The sequence below is a fragment of the Conger conger genome, chromosome 4 (assembly GCF_963514075.1).
Source record: "Conger conger chromosome 4, fConCon1.1, whole genome shotgun sequence".
Lineage (NCBI taxonomy): Eukaryota > Metazoa > Chordata > Actinopteri > Anguilliformes > Congridae > Conger > Conger conger.
This window is the reverse complement of record NC_083763.1, coordinates 27,026,583-27,048,010: the sequence shown is the minus strand read 5'-3', so window position 1 is coordinate 27,048,010 and position 21,428 is coordinate 27,026,583. Positions and strand designations below refer to the sequence as shown.

The 21,428-nt window shown below is 46.9% G+C and overlaps 1 protein-coding gene across 2 annotated transcripts in view; it reads right to left on the bottom strand.

Moving 5' to 3' along the window:
- mpp7a (MAGUK p55 scaffold protein 7a) overlaps positions 1 to 21,428 on the bottom strand; it is a 131,371-nt gene that overhangs the window by 82,487 nt on the left and 27,456 nt on the right. The window contains exons 2-3 of one of the 2 annotated variants that reach the window (XM_061238293.1): positions 17,225 to 17,302; positions 4,621 to 4,794 (exon numbers count right to left, since the gene is read on the bottom strand). In XM_061238293.1, coding sequence (XP_061094277.1) covers positions 4,621 to 4,657 — 37 coding nt within the window. In that variant the 5' untranslated portion in view covers positions 4,658 to 4,794; positions 17,225 to 17,302. The remainder of the gene's footprint in view (positions 1 to 4,620; positions 4,795 to 17,224; positions 17,303 to 21,428) is intronic. The other variant, XM_061238294.1, reaches the window with a different exon arrangement.

Genomic DNA, 21,428 nt, shown 5'->3' with positions numbered 1-21,428 from the left:
CAACCGCCCAACCCCCTCCCTCCTCCACCTTAAAGAAAGATTATTACTTTTAAATTAAATTTCATCCACCTCCTCCATTCTTCAAAAGGTCACTTGCTAAAGAATCCCTAACGATTCAAATAAATCCTAAAGGACTGGAAAACCTTTTGGGAAAATAAGGGTGGAGTTTAAATCCGTCCAAGACAGACAGCTTTCAGTCTGGCCCCAGGGACTAGCCTCTGTCTGTGAACGTCATCGGGAGTTTTCTTTTTGCATAACAAAAGTCTGCTGTTCCCAAGGAGAAACTAAAAACCCTTCATGAGGTTGGCGCTGGTCGACCTGAAAGACAAGGCAGTCGCGTTAAGGATGGTGCGTGTGAGGAGCCTGATAGCTGAACGTGTTTCCTGACCTTCTTGCGACCGTGGCCTGATTAGCTCTGGACCCGTTTCACAGCTAACACCAAACTGCTCGGAAAGATGTGAAATGAATGGCTGCGTGCGCATACCAGGTCCCGGGCGACAGGCCCAGGCTAACAAACCGTCAGGCACTGGGTTCAAAAATGAGCCCACAAGAGCAGCCCCATTCTGAAGTGGGTTTCTTCTCACTTTTCACAGTTTACACATATTTACAAGCAAGCTGTCAGCCAGTCCTATTAGCCAAAATCCAAAATATTTATTAGAACTAAAAAAAAATTTCTACAAAAAAAAACGGGGTGAACCAACCACCAAAAAGGTCTTTCCCACAGCCCCCTTGCTGATATTCTGAGGCCTACTTTTTTGTTTTTTTTCTATTTGGTTTCATTTATTAGATTTGCACAAAGATGCGTTCTGCAGTGAGTAGGGAACCAGAGAAATAACGGCATTCCTGCTGAGAGTGAATGCGGCGTCTCCCAGCTGGGCAACTGCGGTGCTGTACACCAGGGCTGTGTTTACTCTCAAAATATAGGCTTGGACATAATGAGCATTTTAATGAGATGCTTACATGTCATAGATAAAGTGCTGCCTGTAGAATTTTGAAGGGAAAATATTAGCATCAATAAGTCTGTAGCCCAGCTTAATATTGTTTGGTTTAATGGCTGCATTTGATCGACGTGAGCCCGGCTTGCCCGCTGGCATATCATCCGCTCTGAATGTGCCCACACAAACAGGCCTGTTTTCAGACAAGCTGACGGAGAGGCATAAAAGTGTCATTCACCTGCCGCTCGCAAACCCCAAATGAAATGTGTCCAGCCAGAAAACCTCCCAACAAAAACCATGCGCCAACAATCCAGCTTTGCAATGAAAAGTAGGTTTAACCATTCGTAGGCCAAGGGCATGGTTATTATAAATACAAAATATCATCTCCAAAATCTCTTGTTTTCTATCCAATTAAACTTATAGACAACCGTACTGTATGCACAGATGTGTAGGAGGGCAGAAAATGCATGAAGTGCATGTTTCCACTCTACAGAGATCCCGACACAAGACCACTCATTATATCTGTAATTCAGAAGTATGCACGCCCTTTCTAATTTCATGACTGTATATTTTATTACATTTGAATTTAAATTTTGAGGATGAAATTTAACATGGGAAGAGATAATGCCAAAATGAAAGAGGTAAAGTTAAAAATGAACATGAGACCGTTATGTTTGGCGATCTTATCGCCTGCAACTAGTAGCAAGATGACATTATATACATCACACTGACAGGCTAGCAGCAGCCAGTCTCACTGACTGTACAAAGTGGCAAGCATTCAATTTGTGAAAAAGCGTTGGATACAGTAAAGCGAGGGTGGCCAAAAAGGGGCCAGCTAGGTCAGTGTACATGAACCGAAAACTTACAGATAAATCACCAGCTATGTTAGGTCATCGGGCTAGTCGGAGCAGTTGTCAGAGATCTGTGCTGATACACCTTGATGGAGAGCAGGCCCATGTTTCAGCAAATACAAACATTTCATTTAAAACATGTTTTTTGTGATAAATATAAAGAGGCACACAGACATGCAGTATAAGCAGATGCATCTATGAATGCATTAATGTTAACAATGACTGTTAAACAGACACATGCACAGATTCCCATACCAACACTGACATACACACACTGAAACATTCAGACACATGCAGATACACGTGCAAATAAACCCAGAGATGTACACACACACACACACACACACACACACACCATATTATCCTTCAGAACTCATCAGCTGTCACCTTCTGATAACAAATGTACAGAGCCAAACTTTCTTTCAGAGAGCCACCTTCACGCAGAGCTAAACTTCATTCACCTTTCCTTCAGAACTACATTCATACAGAGCTAAACTTCATTCACCGTTGCCTCAAAGAGCTACCTTCACACAGAGCCAACCTTCATCAATCTTTCCTTCAAAGAGCTACCTCATATCCATATCCACACCTCTCCTACACAAAGCCAATTCACAGCCTATTCTGTGATACCACAGTGCTTTCAAGTATATTTCCTCACAGGAAGTAAAAAATGGAAAATCGTCAACCAGTGAACCTGCCTTGCATCATCCCCACCCTAAGCAACAGCACCGACACACAGGCCTTGATCTGGGCCGACGATAATGTTCAGGGCAACCAGGCTTGGTTGTGACCAGGCTATCGATGAGAAGGGTTACACGACAGGCCTACATGTTTCATCAGGAATGAAATTCATACTAGTAATTGCTTCGAATGACTATAATAGTAATCGACGGTCTGGCTTTTCACTTTGTCCACACAAATTTCCACAACGGGTACTTAATCACAGTCAGAACCCAAGCCCGGAGATGAACACATTCTTTATCCATCACATTTTCCTCCCGTTCATCTTTTCCTTTTTTTAATAATTCCCCCTTTTCTTCCTCTGTGTCGGGGTCGGGGTTTTGGGCAGAGATCGATATGTCTGAAGTGGTTAGCGGTTAAACGGGGGACTTGTCCAACTGAATCCGACCTCTCCCCCCCAACCCCCGAAACCATCCATCTGTCTGCATGTGGAAAAACCTTGAGCGTTCCTCTGACCTCACGCCCGCAGCAAGATGGCGGCGCTGCCTCAAATGCGCTCGCACAACGTGTGAACAATCCAGCGTCACAAAACGCCGCCCTATACTCCTCACTGCCCTCCAACAACTGGGCCTGTGTTGTCTGTTTAATCCATCACCCCTGCACTTTTACACCTGACTATAAAACTACTTACACAAGATGAGACTTAAGCTTTCATAATGTGTCAAGAGGCTATTGATTTTATTCATGTTTCTCATCTATGTGATTAAGAAATGTACACATTGTTTGGAGATTGCACATAGTCACCCCTGTCTTAATGCGTTCTGCAGAACACTTACAGATTCACCCTGGAAAACTAGTGTCCATTTTGTTCATCTTACACAACTAAAATACATCCAAGTTCAACATGATAATTACTTCATTGAAATTAGACATCTCTCGAAATAAACACTAGTCTTCATTTTGGTCATGTTATGCAGCTATTACTGTAATACTGTTTTACTCTTTACTGCATAGTGACAGGGTTAGTTGGAAAATGTTACACATACTTTTTATTCACTTGACATTTACAATTTTAATCTGACACTCAATTTTCTCAAGCACCACAAGAACAAAAAAATTGGCTCCATTTGCACAGTGTTACCAATATGAAGTACCAATTATGGTACAGTTAGAAATGCTCCGTAAAGTATTTAAAACTGCATTATTAATCGTTAAATCATATTGCTGACTGCCTGTTACAACATAAATATATGTTACTACATTTACGGAAACCTTATCTACTATTATCAATGCTGAACTGAAAGTCAACTGTGTTTATAACAAAGCATAATGAACTTAATGATTTATTACATATTAATAACAGCACCAAGATCTAATATCCGAAGACAAGAGCAATAGCTATCAATTGGATTAGTATAAAGTGCACGTGTATGAATACTGATAGTGGGCACTCTCTGTATGACTGATGTCCAGTCAGAGTATTTTATGTGACTGAAGTACATGAGTATTTATGTTGGAGCGATGTGCAACTGTAGCACTTCAATGTGACTGGAGTGCATGTGTTTTTCTGTACGAGTGATGTCCAGTCAGATTATTTTGTGTGACTGAAGTACCATGTGTATTTCTAGGAGTGAGTCATGTCCAATTGGAGCATTTCAGTGTAAGTGATGTCAAATCAGGGTATTTCAGTGTGAGTGAAGTACATGAGTATTACTGTATGACTGATGTCGAGAGCATTTTAGAGTGACATAAAGTTCAGAGCAGGCGGCCTGAGTTGCTACGAGAGTGTAAAAGTGTAGGAATGTGTTGGGCGTCAGTGTGTGTGAGGGCGCTGGACGTGGTGAGTTCAGTGTGTGTGTGCAGAAGTGGTGTGAGTCGCTGTGGGAGTGTAAAAGTGTAGGAATGTGTTGGGCGTCAGAGTGTGTAAGGGCGCTGGACGTGGTGAGTTGAGTGTGTGTGTGTGTGGAAGTGGTGTGAGTCGCTGTGGGAGTGTTTCGGTCGTTCAGTGGAAGGCCGTTACCCGGCCGTCTCCGACAGGAGAGAGGCCCGTTACGAGAGAAAACACAGGCCGCCCGAGCCCCGCGCTCCCAGGACAAACAAGGCGTCTTTCCAGGCCTTTCCGTACGCCCGCGGCGGTGGCTAACCGCGCTCACCTGTGTCATTTCCAGATCCGGTGGACAGGGCCGGCATGGTTCCCGCCTGTGGAATATCACACGGGAGCGTCTCGGAGTAGCGCCCGGAGCACCCGCAATCAGTTTTTGCTGGGACCGCCGCACCCCTGGCCAACAGCCGCCCCGCTGCCGAGTTATGCCATCGGCCACAGCTGCCTAGAGAGAACAAAAACAGGGTTTAGCCGCTCGGGAACGTGGCCTGGGCACTGGTGTGTTCGTGAATACCGCCGTCGGACGTGGACCCAAGCTTTCTGAGGCCTAGGCCAGAGCGCTCGACTTTACCTACAGGTGCGACTGGAAGCAGAGAGCGAAACGCAGACAGGCGCAGACCTCATACCAGTGAGGAATAGCGTCAACCGGTAAATAATGCGGATCTGCCGTTGACCTGCGACGGCGAGAGATTTGAAAGATAAAAGACTACACCTCTGGGACATATTTCAACTGCTTCGACTCTCCTCGTCCTCCTCCCTGTACACGACTTGGGGGCAATAAAGCAGGAGGGGAAAAACAGCTCGTCTGAGGATAATTGGAAGAAGATTCCTAGAACGTGAGTGTGCCGCTACAAGATACATTCACTCATTTGGGCTTCCAGGAATCTCAGACACAAAAGGCTGAAAAAAAAGGAAAGGGAGCAAAAGGCAAGGAAAACAGAGAATATATCAGCCAGTAGCAGGAGTCTCGTCTGCCGTGGGGAAATCCTGCGGGGCGGGTGGGGGTCAGCGACAGCCTCAGCTGTGTAACCTTTGACCTCTGCAGTCTGGCCAAATACTGCAGGTGGTGCTACTGTACAAGGGTTCGCAGGGCCTGGAGAGGCCCCCGCTTGACCCCACTGGAGCTCTTAATTCTTCACTGCCACTCCTGTTCCTGGCACCCCACTATTCTTTCCCTTTTTCATCCATTTTGAGAATCCCACATCACTGCCACCTCCGTGACACATCTCCGGTGCATTTCCTGAGGAATCTGAGCGGTTGTAAGCCTGGAATATTGAAGTAACTGCTCACTGGCCAATAACAATACCCCAAGCCTTTCTTCCACATGTACTGCTGTGATCCATTGACATGGACTCAACACTTAGCGCAGTGTGTAAGGTGACACTTCATTACCCTGAAAGCCAAACGAAGCTTTCAACTGTTACAATGGAAAAAGCACACAAACCAAAAATGACAGAAAAACATTACACTGAAATGACACTAAACTGAAATGACACACAAATATTTCACAAAAACATCACACAAACCTAAAAATCACACTAAAAATAATAATAATTGGGACAAAATAAAAAGGGGCTCTGCTGGACAAGGTTGTGGTGGTGGGTCAGTATTAGGCTGTGGTTGTGGTGGTGGGTCAGTGTTAGGTTGTGGTTGTGGTGGTGGGTCAATGTTAGGCTGTGGTTGTGGTGGTGGGTCAGTGTTAGGCTGTGGTTGTGGTGGTGGGTCAGTGTTAGGCTGTGGTTGTGGTGGTGGGTCAGTGTTAGGCTGTGGTTGTGGTGGTGGGTCAGTGTTAGGCTGTGGTTGTGGTGGTGGGTCAGTGTAGGCTGTGGTTGTGGTGGTGGGTCAGTGTTGTGGCGATGGTTGTGGTGGTGGGTCAGTGTTGTGGCGATGGTTGTGGTGGTGGGTCAGTGTTGTGGCTGTGGTTGTGGTGGTGGGTCAATGTTAGGCTGTGGTTGTGGTGGTGGGTCAGTGTTGTGGCGATGGTTGAGGTGGTGGGTCAGTGTTAGGCTGTGGTTGTGGTGGTGGGTCAGTGTTAGGCTGTGGTTGTGGTGGTGGGTCAGTGTTAGGCTGTGGTTGTGGTGGTGGGTCAGTGTAGGCTGTGGTTGTGGTGGTTGGTCAGTGTTGTGGCTGTGGTTGTGGTGGTGGGTCAGTGTTGTGGCGATGGTTGTGGTGGTGGGTCAGTGTTGTGGCGATGGTTGTGGTGGTGGGTCAGTGTTGTGGCTGTGGTTGTGGTGGTGGGTCAATGTTAGGCTGTGGTTGTGGTGGTGGGTCAGTGTTAGGCTGTGGTTGTGGTGGTGGGTCAGTGTTGTGGCGATGGTTGTGGTGGTGGGTCAGTGTTGTGGCGATGGTTGTAGTGGTGGGTCAGTGTTGTGGCTGTGGAGGTGGTGGTGGGTCAGTGTTAGGCTGTGGTTGTGGTGGTGGGTCAGTGTTGTGGCGTTGGCTGTAGTGGTGGGTCAGTGTTGTGGCTGTGAAGGTGGTGGTGGGTCAGTGTTAGGCTGTGGTTGTGGTGGTGGGTCAGTGTTGTGGCGATGGTTGTGGTGGTGGGTCAGTGTTAGGCTGTGGTTGTGGTGGTGGGTCAGTGTTGTGGCTGTGGTTGTGGTGGTGGGTCAGTGTTGTGGCGATGGTTGTGGTGGTGGGTCAGTGTTGTGGCGATGGTTGTGGTGGTGGGTCAGTGTTGTGGCTGTGGTTGTGGTGGTGGGTCAATGTTAGGCTGTGGTTGTGGTGGTGGGTCAGTGTTAGGCTGTGGTTGTGGTGGTGGGTCAGTGTTGTGGCGATGGTTGTGGTGGTGGGTCAGTGTTAGGCTGTGGTTGTGGTGGTGGGTCAGTGTTGTGGCGATGGTTGTGGTGGTGGGTCAGTGTTGTGGCGATGGTTGTGGTGGTGGGTCAATGTTAGGCTGTGGTTGTGGTGGTGGGTCAGTGTTGTGGCTGTGGAGGTGGGTCAGAGTTGTGGCTGCGGCTGTGGTGGTGGGTCAGTGTTGTGGCGGGGGCTGTGGTGGTGGGTCAGTGTTGTGGCTGTGGTGGTGGGCTTGATGCACACAATTTGATGATCAAACGCAGTGACTTGGCTCCATTTATCGCTGGCTCACCATGCCCTCAAACAGGCTCCTTTTTTGAAGCTGATTTCCGGGTCATGCTGAGAGACGGTGCTCAATAGCGCCACTGCAGTCGGGTCCAGTATCGGTCATTCAGGCCTGTTTTTAATGGAAAGTCAACGGTGCAATTGCGGTCAAAATACAAGTGAATAATTTCTTCCCACAAGAAAATGTAGTTGCAGTCAGCAATTCTTTGAGGACAAATCAGGGACAGATTACGTCATTTTCTCTACCAGGCTTAGTGGAGGAGCCGCATCGGCCACCCTGCTACACAGTCTCTGGCTCCAAATTGTACAACATGGTGGCGTCGGTAAAGTTGAATTCCTGGCCTTCAAAGGGTTTTTCACGAGCCCGTGCATAGTCAGTGGGTAATGTAAAGGGTACTTGGTCCGTATTTTTCTACAGTCTATGCCTCAGACTCAATAACTAGAACACACGCTGCTGGCGCAACACCGTCTCCCGCCGTCCCTCGCAGCTGTTAACGCCTGCGATGACGCCGGCGCTACATTGCACGCTGAGGGCTGGCGCCCGCTCGCGTGCTCACTCTCACGCTTCTCCAGGCTCTGTGTCACCACCTCCTCCATCATCCACCTGTCAAAGACCACCACCCCGCCAAACCACATCAGATGCCTCAGCTACTGCAGGAGGCTAGCTCTACAGCAATCACAACTGCATGACCTGAATGAGCCTACCTGCTGCTGTGTGTGAGTGTGTGTGTGAGTGTGTGCGTATGTGTACCTAGGGGAAATTTATGGTAGGTGCCATAGTTGCAATGCCGTGCCATATCTGTGTAATGTAAACAATTTGAGGGAGAAAGTATGTGGGTTAGCAAAGGCTACATGGACACTGATGACAAGGAACCACCAGGCAACAAATTAAACCACGCTGGGTGTTCACACAGAGTGGTGCTACTGTACTGTACTGTACTGTAAGTGTAGGTCTCAATGCAGACAAATGAAGAAGGGCAGAAGAGGATTGGGATGATTTTCTCTCTTTGGACCAAGGAATAAATTAGTGTGAATAACGGCAAAACACGTGCAGCTCGGCATTTGGCAACAAGAGGCAACAAGTAACATGGTACCATGGCTGAAGGATGAACTGATCCCTCACAGTGAGAGGGGAGAGAGAGGGAGGGAGGATGAGAGAGAAAGGGTGAGAGAGGGAGAGATTGATAGGGGGAGGGGGAGAGAGAGAGAGGATGAGAGAGGGGGTGAGGTGGTGAAGGTGAGACAGAGAGAGGGGGGGCTTCTGAAAGCAAGAAAGTTCCGGACACAAGTGCCCGTGGAGCAAACAGCTCCACACATTGTGTGATACTTCAGCCGTATGTGTACAAACACAGGCTCTGGAGCGTGAGTGGGGCCTGACCTAAGGTGGCACTACGCGACCAAGGAGAAGCAGAGAGACTCTCACCCGCCTCTCTCAGGGCGCCAGCGGGAAAGGGCAGAGAGCGCGCTCCCAAACCACACGCTACCACGAGAGGCGTTGTGACCCGCCACATCCGAACGGGAAGATCACAGGCTGGAGGAGCGACGAGAGAGAGGCACCGACCGCTGGGACGATGGGGGCCGAAAATAACCTCTGCGTTTGGTGGGAAACCCGCTCTTCGGCCCGGACAAAAGGGTTCTCGATGCCGTCTGGGACAGCCAAATCGAGAGGCTATCGCTGCTGTCGCTCCAAAAGTCTCAAACAAAGAGGGGTGGTCACGGATGGACAGACGAAGGGGGAGGGTTATCCTGCACTCTCTAAGCCAGCAGGCCTCTGTTGCACTCAACAACTTTAACCAACAAAAGGGCACGGCTACACGTTCACACAGCGCAGAATAGAGGACCGATTACATACATGTGTGCCATCGAACAGCAGGAGAGCGCGCGGCCAACACCAAAACCGCATCTAGAGTTCGCGCAGAGAGGCAGAGGCCGGGGAGGAGTCGGAGGACAGGGACGTTTTTGTCATAAGCGCGTGATCGCTATGACAGAGGGAGCCCAGGGATCGATTCGCCCGCCACGCACGAATACCAGCTGCCGCCGCAAACCTAGAGAGGGATTACCGAATATTCCTGAAATTGAACTTCGATCCATCTTTCCGCTCGAGGGGCCGCGGAAAGCTGCAGTATCGAGTGCGCCTCAGATGTTTACAGCACCCTCAAGACCTGTAACTGCTGGACCCGAAGAACCGCAGAAAAAGGGACCCAAACTGCACTATTCCAGCCATACCTGCCCGGCTCTAGTTTGCAGAGTTTTGGAGACACATCTGCAATGTGGAAAAAAAGCCTAGATAGCAATGAAAGGCATGAATATGGGAAATGCCGAATCGGTCAACCATTAGCCTCCTGTGGTGCTGCTGCCATCTAGTGGCCTTACAAGCAAACTGCAGTACCTGGCGTGATTCTCTCAAACCCATCTGTGCCTGAGGGACTCTTCTCAGTATGAAAGGAACGCACATTAGCAGACAGACACTGGACCCGTTCCGGTCCAATCTGTGCAAAACCCAAAGTATAATTATATTATTTTAAGAGAAAACAGCCAGGTGTACGGGTTATTTAGCTGACACTTTCATCCAAAGCAGTTACAGTTGATTAAACTAAGCAAGGGTCAATCACTCCAGGAGCAATGTGAGGATAAGGGCCTTACTCAATGGGCTCAACTGTACAGATCTTATTGTGCTTACACAGGAGTTTGAACCATAAACGTTCAGGGTCCCAGTCAAGCAAGGATATAGGCAGCCCCATTAATGAAAGGTATTAATTATTTTCGTTCTGAAAACAGTCTGGCCTCCGGTTCCCGTGTGGGTGGAACTTCCCAAATCCCAGCTGGCCACAGCCGGAGGAGCAGCCGCTGAAAAAACAGTCCGCTCACCCGACACCGAAACAAGCTCCCCGCTCCCCTTAGATCTCCTTAAACTAGAGAGGGCTCCGGAGCCACATAAATCTGCGGCCTCCTCCAGACGCACGGCTCGCAGGACGGAGCGATTCCCCCGAACGAGCCGAGGATTCAGACACCGCGCGGCGTCCAGCTGGAAGCGAGGGGGTGAGGAGTGGGATCCCAGCGCCGGGCGCGGAGAAGCGCAGCTGACGTTTTCCTGGCCTAAATGATTCCCCATAAGGTCTGCAGGCCTGTCCCCTGCCTACCGCAGTAACCGGAGAGGTGACCTCGGCCTGCTGTTAACAGACCGGGTTCTGCACCCGGCTGCCCACACAGGTTCAGGGGAAGGCGAAGGGTGGGAAGATGGAGAACTTGTTGTGCGCATGTGTGTGTGTGAGTGAGTGTGAGTGTGTGTGAGTGTGTATGTGTGTGCGCGTGTGAGTATATGTACGTGAGTGCACACCTATGTGTGCTTATGGGCGTGTGGTGGTGTGTCTATGTGCACGATGTGCGTGCGTGTGTGCGTGTGTGTGAGTATATGTACGTGAGTGAGTGTGTGTGTGTGAGTGTGTATGTGTGTGCGTGTGTGTGTGCGCGTGTGAGTATATGTACGTGAGTGCACACCTATGTGTGCTTATGGGCGTGTGGTGGTGTGTCTATGTGCACGATGTGCGTGCGTGCGTGGGTGTGTGTGAGTATATGTACGTGAGTGCACACCTATGTGTGTTCATTTGCATGTGGTATGCGCATGTACATGTGTTAGTGTTCAGTGTGTGCGTGTGTGCATGTGATGTGTATGTACACATGTGTATAAGTGTGGGAGTGCAGTGTGTGTGTGTGTGGGTCTTTCAGCGAACTTATCCCTGGTTATGGGTATGCACTTTGTTGTACGTCGCTCTGGATAAGAGCGTCTGCCAAATGCCAATAATGTAATGTAATGTATGTATGTGTGTGTGTGTGTGTGTGAAAGTGTGTGCTGACAGGGTATGTAAATGAGGCCGAATGACTTCTTCCCCAAAGGCACCGATACGGGCCATTTCCCAGGTTAAAAAAATAGAAACAAATAAATAAATAAAAGCCATACTCCATTTTACTCAATGGTGTTGACTCCTGCTCTCGCCTAGAGACTTTCCCCAATCTTGGTTTGATCAGCCATGTAGCACGGTCATTTCTACCCTCACAGTACAGAAATGCAATTACAGCCAATACATAATACGCATTACACCGGCTGCTCCTCTAAGCAAACCGTCACAGGCAAACCTTAATTATGGAGCCTCGCCAATATATATCCCCCATTTGGTGATTAGTCAGCATAGATTTGGAAACAAATGGAAAAGTGACATTTGACTCACAGCGCCCCCTCCTGGCCCCTCAGAGAAGGAGGGATTTGCAACACCACTTGTTTGGGTATTACAGGGCAGACCGTAGCCTAGCGGCTGAGGTAAATGACTGGGACCAGGAAGGTTGGTGGTTCAAGCCTTGGTGTAGCCATGATAAGATCCGCACAGCTGTTGGGCCCTTGAGCAAGGCCCTTAACCTCACATCGCTCCAGGGGAGGATTGTCTCCTGCTACGTCTACTCAACCGAATGTCGCTTCAGATAAAAGTGTCAGCTAAATAACTTTAATATAATATAACATTAGCATTCTCATGGAGAGTTCCTTCCACAGCTGTGTCCCCCCCCCACCCCTCACAGCCAGCAGTTCAACATTATTTAAATTCTGCAGAGCCACGTCTCTGAAGCAGAAATCTCGACGGCTCACAGTCCCGGGCCGTCGTCCGTAACTCACGGCTGAAGCGCTCTCTGTTATGGGAGGCATGCTGTGTCATTACAGCGCACGCGGTTTAAAGAGCGCACGGCTTTGTTTTCACACGTGCGCCACCGCATTGCAATAAAGCTTGCGGGGTGACGGAAAGAGTGCGCTCGTCCAGCCCAAATATTTGTGCTGTGATGCTGGTGTGCTGGGATGAGACTACTGGAAGAGAGGGGGATATGAGAGAGAGAGAGAAATAAGAGAGAGAAGGAGTGAGATAAGAGACAGAGAGGGATAGCAAGAGGGAGGGAGGGAGGGAGGGAGAGGGAGAGAAAGAAGAGATGGAGGGAGAGAGGGAGGGAGAGCAAGATAGAGGGAGAGATAAAGAGAAAGACAAGAGAAGGAGAGTGAGAGAGAAGAGACAGGGAGAGAGAAGGAGAGCAAGATAGAGGGAGAGAGAGCTAGAAAGAGAAAGTTAAGGAAAAAAGAGAAAGGGAGAGAGAATGAAATGGAAAGAGAGAGACAGAAGGTCCAAACTCTGCACAGTGCGGTCGGAGCTATTCAGGGGCAGAGCGCTGCATGGACGCTGCCAGGTTGGGAAAGTAAAACAGTACGGCCGTATTGTGATAAGAGCAGCAGAGGAGGAAGTGACAGGGCCAGAGGAGGAAGTGACAGGCTCGCCCCTGACCACAGGGAGGCCTTGTTTCCTCTCAGCTCGGCTCCTGACATCACGTCTTTATACCACCGCACCGTATTTCCAAAAAGACAGCCCTCATTATTAACCATGAGCAGGTTCAGGGCTGGATCTGATCAGATTGCGAACCTCCTGCCCCCTACAGACTCAATGGGAGGTCCTGCTTTGTCAGCAAGCCGGACCAATACTCGTAATTAAGGCCGGTGTTTTAGACTGAAGTCGCAGATATCATGCATTCTGAGATTTTGGGCTTTTTTTGGTACTTCCATTACATTTTGTATAATTTTTCTTGCCATTTTCCAATTTTGTCCACTTTTAGTGCTTTGCTTTCCATCATTTTTTTTGTTTGTTTTTTTTGTTTGTTTTCGATGCTAACAGTCAACACTGTACACTGTCATTTGTATAGGCAAACGCAATTTAACAACATTGCCTGAGAGAAACAAAGAGCGACAATGTACCGGAATGTGCTGGGAACAAAATTCCCATCATTATCAGTTGTAGCAGTCAGGGCAGTTTGACAGCCCAGTTTGACACTTCGATACAAGTTCTGTTAAATTAAAGGCAAAATGGCATGCTCTTTCCTTCTGTGATTAAATGCACCAACCTATCAATTCCACTCACAGGCTATCTGTTCTGGGCAGGCAGTTAGTGCCTATTGATTTCTTGTAAGTTCAAGCACTTGTTAAAGGCTGCAAATGTTATTTCAGCCGTTAATAGATCACTGCTGTGTATATTCATTAATGTAACTACTAAGTAATTAGAGTATTAACTCTGTGATTTCTTATGCTTTTTTCAGTTTTCTGTGAACTTGACTGACTTCAACCCATATTTTCAGGGACAAAGACCCAGCTTTACCCAGGAAGATCTGTAAACAGCAGCAGTGAGACAGAAAAGGGGGAGAGTAAACAAGATGGGGTTGAGAAGAGGAACATCATTTATAAAAAAAAAAAATAATATGTGGATGCCGAAGAAGAAGAATATTTTTTATTCATTGAACCACGGGAAAGAGTTATTCGAGAGTTTGTGGAAATTGTGCTCATTCTCTCTTTTGCCCATCAGATGGCACTAGCACTCCATAAACAGAACATGCGGATGACACAGGAAGCCTGAGCTGGTAATTTCCCTGGGGTGTGCATAGAAACCAATTAGCACAATCGGCTAGAATTTACAATGGCTCGTAAGATTTTGCAAGATTTCTTGTAAAAAGTTCCACTTATTACTGGCATAACAGTAACCCGTAATGAACTAACGCGGCGCTAATTGACGAAAACATAAAACACCTGCTCAAGCACGGCGGATTAAAAATTGGAAAAAATCGTCAGGTTGCTAAATCAATTCAGCTAGAGGCCGGGATGTATTTTCCATTTGTGGAGAATATAATGATGAATAAAAGCTTTCCTCGTCATTCACTCCTGGGGCTCAAATGTTACCGCGTCCAATCCCATTATTCTGGTAAATCCGCGCGCGGCGGTTGGATTTGTTTGCCAAGTGGCCTCCATTTTTAAGAGTTAGATTTATAGTACTGGCTTTCCTAAATAAACGATCTGGCCAGGACTGTAACAGATTGGTAACGGTCTGGGGTTGGAGCCTCCGACAGTAATTTGTAACACTGTAATTTAAATGTGAATTAAAACACCACTTAAAACAGGCAGAAAACTTTCCAACTCCGCAGCATAGCAGTGAGGTCATCTTTTAAGCCCCGAGGCCAATTTCCTTTAAATATAAATTAAGGAGAATATTTTATTATGTTTCATTCAATAATAACAGGGAAAAAGACAAACACGTCTCAAAAACAGTAATAAACCAAAAAAAAACTAAAGGTTAATGTACATTCCTGGTAATCAATATCAGCTGTATTAGACAGCAGATATTTCAGTAAATGGAGAGAGCAAAGCATATCACATTTAATCATGACCCCTTAAAAATAGAGTCGTTGACAATATTTGCCATCACCCCATTCTTAAATTAATATTATTATTTCAGGTTGTGTCTAAGATGTGGCTGTGTCCACAGCCTGTGCTCTAGAAGGTTTGAGCTCAGTTTCCACAGGCTACAGTTGGGCTAGCAGGTATGAGCTTCCTCAGCGTCCACAGGCTACTGTGGGGCTAGCATGTTTCAGCTTTCTCAGTGTCCACAGGCTACAGTGGGGCTAGCAGGTTTCAGCTTTCTCAGTGTCCACAGGCTACTGTTGGGCTAGCAGGTATGAGCTTCATCAGTGTCCACAGGCTACTGTGGGGCTAGCAGGTATGAGCGTCCTCAGTGTCCACAGGCTACTGTGGGGCTAGCATGTTTCAGCTTTCTCAGTGTCCACAGGCTACAGTTGGGCTAGCAGGTATGAGCTTTCTCAGTGTCCACAGGCTACTGTGGGGCTAGCAGGTTTTAGCTTCCTCAGTGTCCACAGGCTACTGTTGGGCTAGCAGGTATGAGCTTTCTCAGTGTCCACAGGCTACTGTGGGGCTAGCAGATTTTAGCTTCCTCAGTTTCCACAGGCTACTGTGGGGCTAGCAGGTTTGACATTTCTCAGTGTCCACAGGTTACTGTGGGACTAGCAGGTTTGACATCTCTCAGTGTCCACAGGCTACTGTGGGGCTAGCAGGTATGAGCTTTATCAGTTTCCACAGGCTACAGTTGGGCTAGCAGGTTTGACATTTCTCAGTATCCACAGGCTACTGTGGGGCTAGCAGGTTTGACATTTCTCAGTGTCCATGGGTTATTGTGGTGCTAGCTCTCTCCCACAACACTGCCTGACCTGAAGAGTAAAATGTTCATTGGCTTCCAGGCGAGTGCACTGTTTGTGAATGCGTCTGATTAATTTTCAGGTCCAAACAGGGATGGTGAAAAGGGATTTAAAAAGAGGTTAAATATGTAGCACTCTTTTAGCTCGAAATAAAACTATCACCCATCCCAGACATTAAACCAATGGTTTGCTCAAAATGGCCGATTTTACGGTTTCTGGATCAGTACTCCAGGGAACCATTCTCTAGGATCGCTGTGGAAGCATCGGGTTACCATCCGTTTAAAGTTGTTGCAAACTCTGCAGGAATAGCACAGCATCAACATTCACAGAAGGGGGACTGATCCAACACCACCACCGCTGTGACTGAAGTTCAGATTCAATCTAACCACAATGTGGTTTGCCCTTTCTGTGTGGCCTCTTTTTGCACTCCTTACAACGCACAATGAGTTTAGCTGTTGTCAACGGTTTTTTTTTGTGGTTTTTTTTTGTAAAAAAACAAACACGTTTTAAAAGTTTAAAGAAGGAACAATGAACAAACACATCTAACTAAAAAATTTTCTCACCGTTTAAAACAAAGCACACAGTGAGTACAGTCCTGCTACTCGTTTGAGAACTGGTTGTACGCTCTGCTTAAAAAAATAGAAATACCGGCTTGGCTGTCGCAGTTTGCCAGGCAACCTTGCTTGGGAAGCTTGGAGGAAGGAGGGTTATAGTACACAGTAACCACTAGGGGGCAAAGCTAACTGAATTCCATCACTCACAACCTTACCCCTCAACCACCTTTCTGCCAAAAAACAGACAGTCACGTCACTCATTTAATCCACCTCTCTCAACAGTGGCTTTCGTAGAGTCTCAATCGCACCGCACTCAGTCAACGATTTATGTCCAAAAATGAATGATCATGTGGGGTTATTTTCCAGTTCGACTACACTGTCTCAAACGGGTTTAGCCAGTGCAAGGCCAGGCCTGCAGGACATTCTTCACAAGTTTACCCACAGCGCAGAGCTGCGGAGTTGTAACGCTGGGCGAGAACTACAGAAGTCTCCACTTGTGCGGCGTGTACAGAGCAACATAATCAAACCAGTGGCCCGCTGTTCATCGAAACAGTATGGCATGAATGAGACATAAACTCCTCCTAGTTCCTGACACGTTCAAAGTCACTGCCAGAGAGCTAAGCTTAACGTAGAGAAAAAAACAAAGCACGCGCGTCCCCACCCTCGCTGGAAAAGGAAGGTGGAATTTGTGGATGAACAGGTTTCAATCAATGCTAACGTACAACACGGCTGGTGGCGACATTCACAGTAGCTGTAAAAGGCGCCGATGCAAATATTATTGCTTAAAGGTGCGGCAATTAAATGTGTATAGCCATTATTTTTTAATGCGTCATTCGGGCATGAAAGTATGAAATGCAACAGAACATAAAGCAACAAAGAAAGCACATTATCAAGTTCAGATTCGATCTAACCACAATGCGGGTTATCCTTTGTCTAGTCTGTGCCCTCTTTTTGCACTCATCTGTTTTAAAAGATCACTCCGAAATGAAAGCGAACAGGAGAACAAAACAAACAAAAAAACTAAAATAAGGAGGCACATTGTTTTCAATGCTTGTACAATGGATTAATTTAAGAAAAAACGTGTAACAACGTGTTTTTTGCCTCCTTATTTCAGAGACAGATTGTACACTTGAACACACAGCTATCTGTCCAACGCAGAAAGACTCGACGAGGGACGCCACTAACCTGGTCAGTCCTGAAACTCTGGCTCCGTCGGCAAGCCTCTGGCGCATCCCCCTCGTACCCTCGCCTTGTACCTCGCACCTATAGAGACACGGAGAGAGTTACATACGGCCCTGCACCTTTACCGCTCCGTTATCACACTCTTGAACACCAAAATATATCGACTATTCATTCAGTGCTTCCAAGACAGGCGCGAATGATTTATGTGCGCCTGCAGGTATATCTGTTCAACCGAGGGAGAAAATCTGTGCAGTAATTTCCTAAGATTTACTCAATCAACATGTTTAATATAATCATTAGTCATAATTATTAGAATAAACAATCTGCTTTGAAGATTTGAAGTGAATTGAAGGTGTTGAAGGAAGCTTATCAGTTAATTTAACTCTTAAAAATGAAAAATTAAAGGGGCAACAGGATTATTGGACCTGTTGATGATCAGAACTACACTACCAGCAACCCCTCTCAGCTGTAATTCTAAAGCCCTCTGGAAAAATTAATGGGGCAGCATGTATCCTAGCGGCTAAGGTGCAAGACTGGGCCCCGAAAGGTTGGTGGTTCAAACCCTGGTGTAGCCACGATCAGTGCAAGGCCCTTAACCACGCATTTCTCCAGGGTGGATTGTACCCTGCTTAGCCTAATCAAATGTAAGTCACTTTGGATAAAAGTGTCAGCTAAATAACTGTAATGTAATGTAATGAATGGTCACTACGGCGCTGCTGCCTCGGTTGCAACAACCAAAGTTCAACACTAGATGGAGTGGACTGCACACTACACATCCTGTATGTAGCACAACGCACGATGCACCAAAAAGGGGGAGAAATATATTTGACAAAGCGTAAGTGGCCGAACACCTGCTAATATTAGCGACACCTATGTTGACAGAACTGCTGCTAGGCCTTTTGTGTCGGTGGGATATTCAAAAGCACACAACACCAACGGCTCCAGTGGCACACAACAGCAACGGCACCACCAGAACCGCTGGGGGGGGGTGGCGACACGTCCCCCGGTGTCTGCCTCTCTGGCGGCTCGGCCTCAGCGAGTCAGTGACCTTGTCTACGAGCGGGCTCCGCCTCTCTGAGGGATGTGGTGAGTGGCCGTCTCTCGGAGCGGAGAGCTTTGTTATTCAAAGCCAAACGGGCCGAAAAGGACAGAGACTCCGTCGTCGCAGAGCTTCCAGAAAGCCGTACGTTTCTCCCCCCCCCGTCCCCGAACACTGCAGGGCTTTGTGTCCCGTCCCAGAAAGCACAGGAGTCCAGTCCACTGCTCTTTATCACGCCACTAAATTCTGCTGCCCCCTTTTTTGTCTTCCTGTCCTGGGTCCCTAAGGCACGGTTTTCACTTCTGCTAATGTGGCGGGGACTTAGGATGGGAAACAGGGGATAGGAGAGTAAAAAAAGCAACAACAAAGAAGCGCTTTGCCTTATTAAAATAACTCATTAAGTAGAAAGCATTCCGGATTAACGCCGAATGCCCGCTGTGATTCTGTTTCAGTGCCGCATTAGTGCCAAATCCTTTCCCAATGCATCCAGGCTGTGTGCGTGTGTCTGTGTGTGTGTGTGCGTCTGAGTGTGTCTGTGTGTGTGTTTCTGTCTGTGTGTGTTTGTGTATGTGCATCTCTGTGTGTGTCAGTGTGCGTGTGTGTATGCATGTCTGTGTGTCATTTCAATCAGAGCTCAGTATGGCCATAGTATGCTTCCCTCCCGAGTCTCCTCTATGACACACACACACACACACACACACGCACGCACACACACACAGACAGGTATCCAGGATAAACCCACACACTCCCTGATGTCATTTTCAACACCAGGTCCCCGTGTAACCCGAGCAAGTAAGCGCAAGCAAAAAAAAAAGTGTTCCCATGCATTGTACTGTATTATCCTGCATTATTCATTCACCAAAAACATGTGACAGCCATATCCAGGACACCTGTAGAGTGCAAGTGCACGGTGTACCCATGCCAGGTAAATCATTTACAACAGGGTTTCTACCAAAAACACTTCACATCAGCCCATGCTGCAGTTGGGCCTGTTTTAAAAGCCCATAATGCACAGGGCCTGCAGATGGGAGAGCCCCAGGCGGAGAGGACGAGCTCAGAAGATCTGTGAAGCATTACCAGATGCATAATTTATGTCCTGGCGTGAAGGACAGCTTTCACAGCAGCCCCGCTGTGCCTGACCTTCAGGGAATCATCAGCGGAAAACTGGAAGCACGGTTTCAAGCCCTTGACTGGTGCTAGCTTCAGCAGGGCCGATGTGCACACCGCCATGCCGTCAAATCACACGCTTTTGCACCCCCAAATGGCACACTCCTCTACACCCATGCTGCGCACTCCTGTAGTCTGGAGTTGATTCATGTTCTGCAAATGGCACACAGTCCTCTAGACACATTACTTTTTTTATATTTAGACATTAAAGGTCCATATTGTGGAAAAGAACATTTCCCTTGGCATTATAAAGAAGTTGTAGGTGCTATAAAAACGCTGAATGAATGAAACAAGCAGTCCCCAAAGAAATCCACACACTCCGTATGAAGAAAATATGCATTTATACGAGCCGTTTGGGCTTCTGTAACTTTATGCAGGGATGTGATTGGCCCTCCCAAAAAAAAAAGATCCTAATGAGACAGGGGTCCTTCCCAATAGACTATTGCTATTTAAAACTCATTTCCCACAATTTATTACATTTACGCTATATTGAAGTGATAGGGTGTGTTATTCTAAGTTTAGCACACCTCTACTATGTTATAATAACCCCAAATACATGAGCATTTCACTCCATTCTTTGTTTTTTGTTTCCATTAGAGATCTAAACATTTAGCCAGAGATGTTCACAATTGTCCTGTGAATGTCATGGGCTATCAGTCCTGGCACCCATGACTTTGTATTTACATGTAGGGACACAAAGTTACGGAATAATAATCACTCTGACCAAGTTGGGATTCTGAAAACATCAATCTGTGGATGGGTATATTAGTAGTAACCATGTAACTTTGTGTAATTACACAAAGTATTACTAGAACAAAGTATTAAAAAAAAGGGGGAAACATTAACATGCTCTGATTCCAAGGAAATCGGTGTAAACACAGTGTAACAAATATTGTAATTTGTCATTATCACATTGTACCTACATTGTTACAATGTTAACCCTAACCATATCCCTAGGTATTGGTATATGGTATATGTAGTCGTCAAACAATGTTACACCGTACTTTAATAATTGCACATTAACATAACACTGTAAATAAAATATATCAGCAGTATACCAGGTGGTTATATTTGTTATATTCCAACAGTTATGATGGCAAATATATATTATATATATCTATAAATCCACTATAAGTAATACCTAACATTCATATTTTATTACAAAACAGTAAAAACAAACATATTTAAATTGCAGTATTCTTGTTGCATTCATGTAGTCCAGTATGGAAATAGAAATCTTCATCTGCAGAAAGAGCGCTTTTACATCATCATCATAACAGAATGAAATATGGTTTCGGAATGCAGCTATACGTGGTTTTCAAACGCAACACTGATTTTATTCATTTCGATATACAGTATTTGCGAGTGGCCAGTCTCTGCTGCATGACCAGAAAAGAAATTGAACGTAAATTGAGAAAAATGTTTACGGACACAGGTAATTGATTTGGGTCTGAAAATACAGATTTTCATCTTAAAATGGAGGAATCACAGAGCACTGGAACAATAGTCAATTGCAGCTTGACTATGGCTGGTTGAAACACTGTGAGTGCCAAGTTGCTACGTAGCATTTGACAGTAACACACCCATCAGTAACCAGTGAAGCAGGTGCTAGCGAATGCTAATTACTCTTGTAGCTTCAGCACTTTCAAGCCCTGGGGGCTTGGATCATGAAGCAGAATTAACGTTACAGAGTTGCCTGGATAACTGTTACCATGTAAAACCCAGAACAGTCCTAAATCTGGAACATGGACTGGTGTAAAAAGCGGTGTTCTGGGGACACCGTGCCTTCCTCACTGGGCGGAGTGAGGTCACATAAGTTAGCATTCAACGGCACAACGTGGCGGCGGCTGTTTCGGCTGGGCCATTTCCTGTTGGATCAGGAGAAGCGGAGGGATCCAGAAAGTAACAAAGACACAATGGCGATGAGGCGGGAGCCTGGCGGGCAGAGGAGCGACTCTGCCACGGCCAGAAACGCCGGTCTGAGGGCAGGCCGCCGCAGCC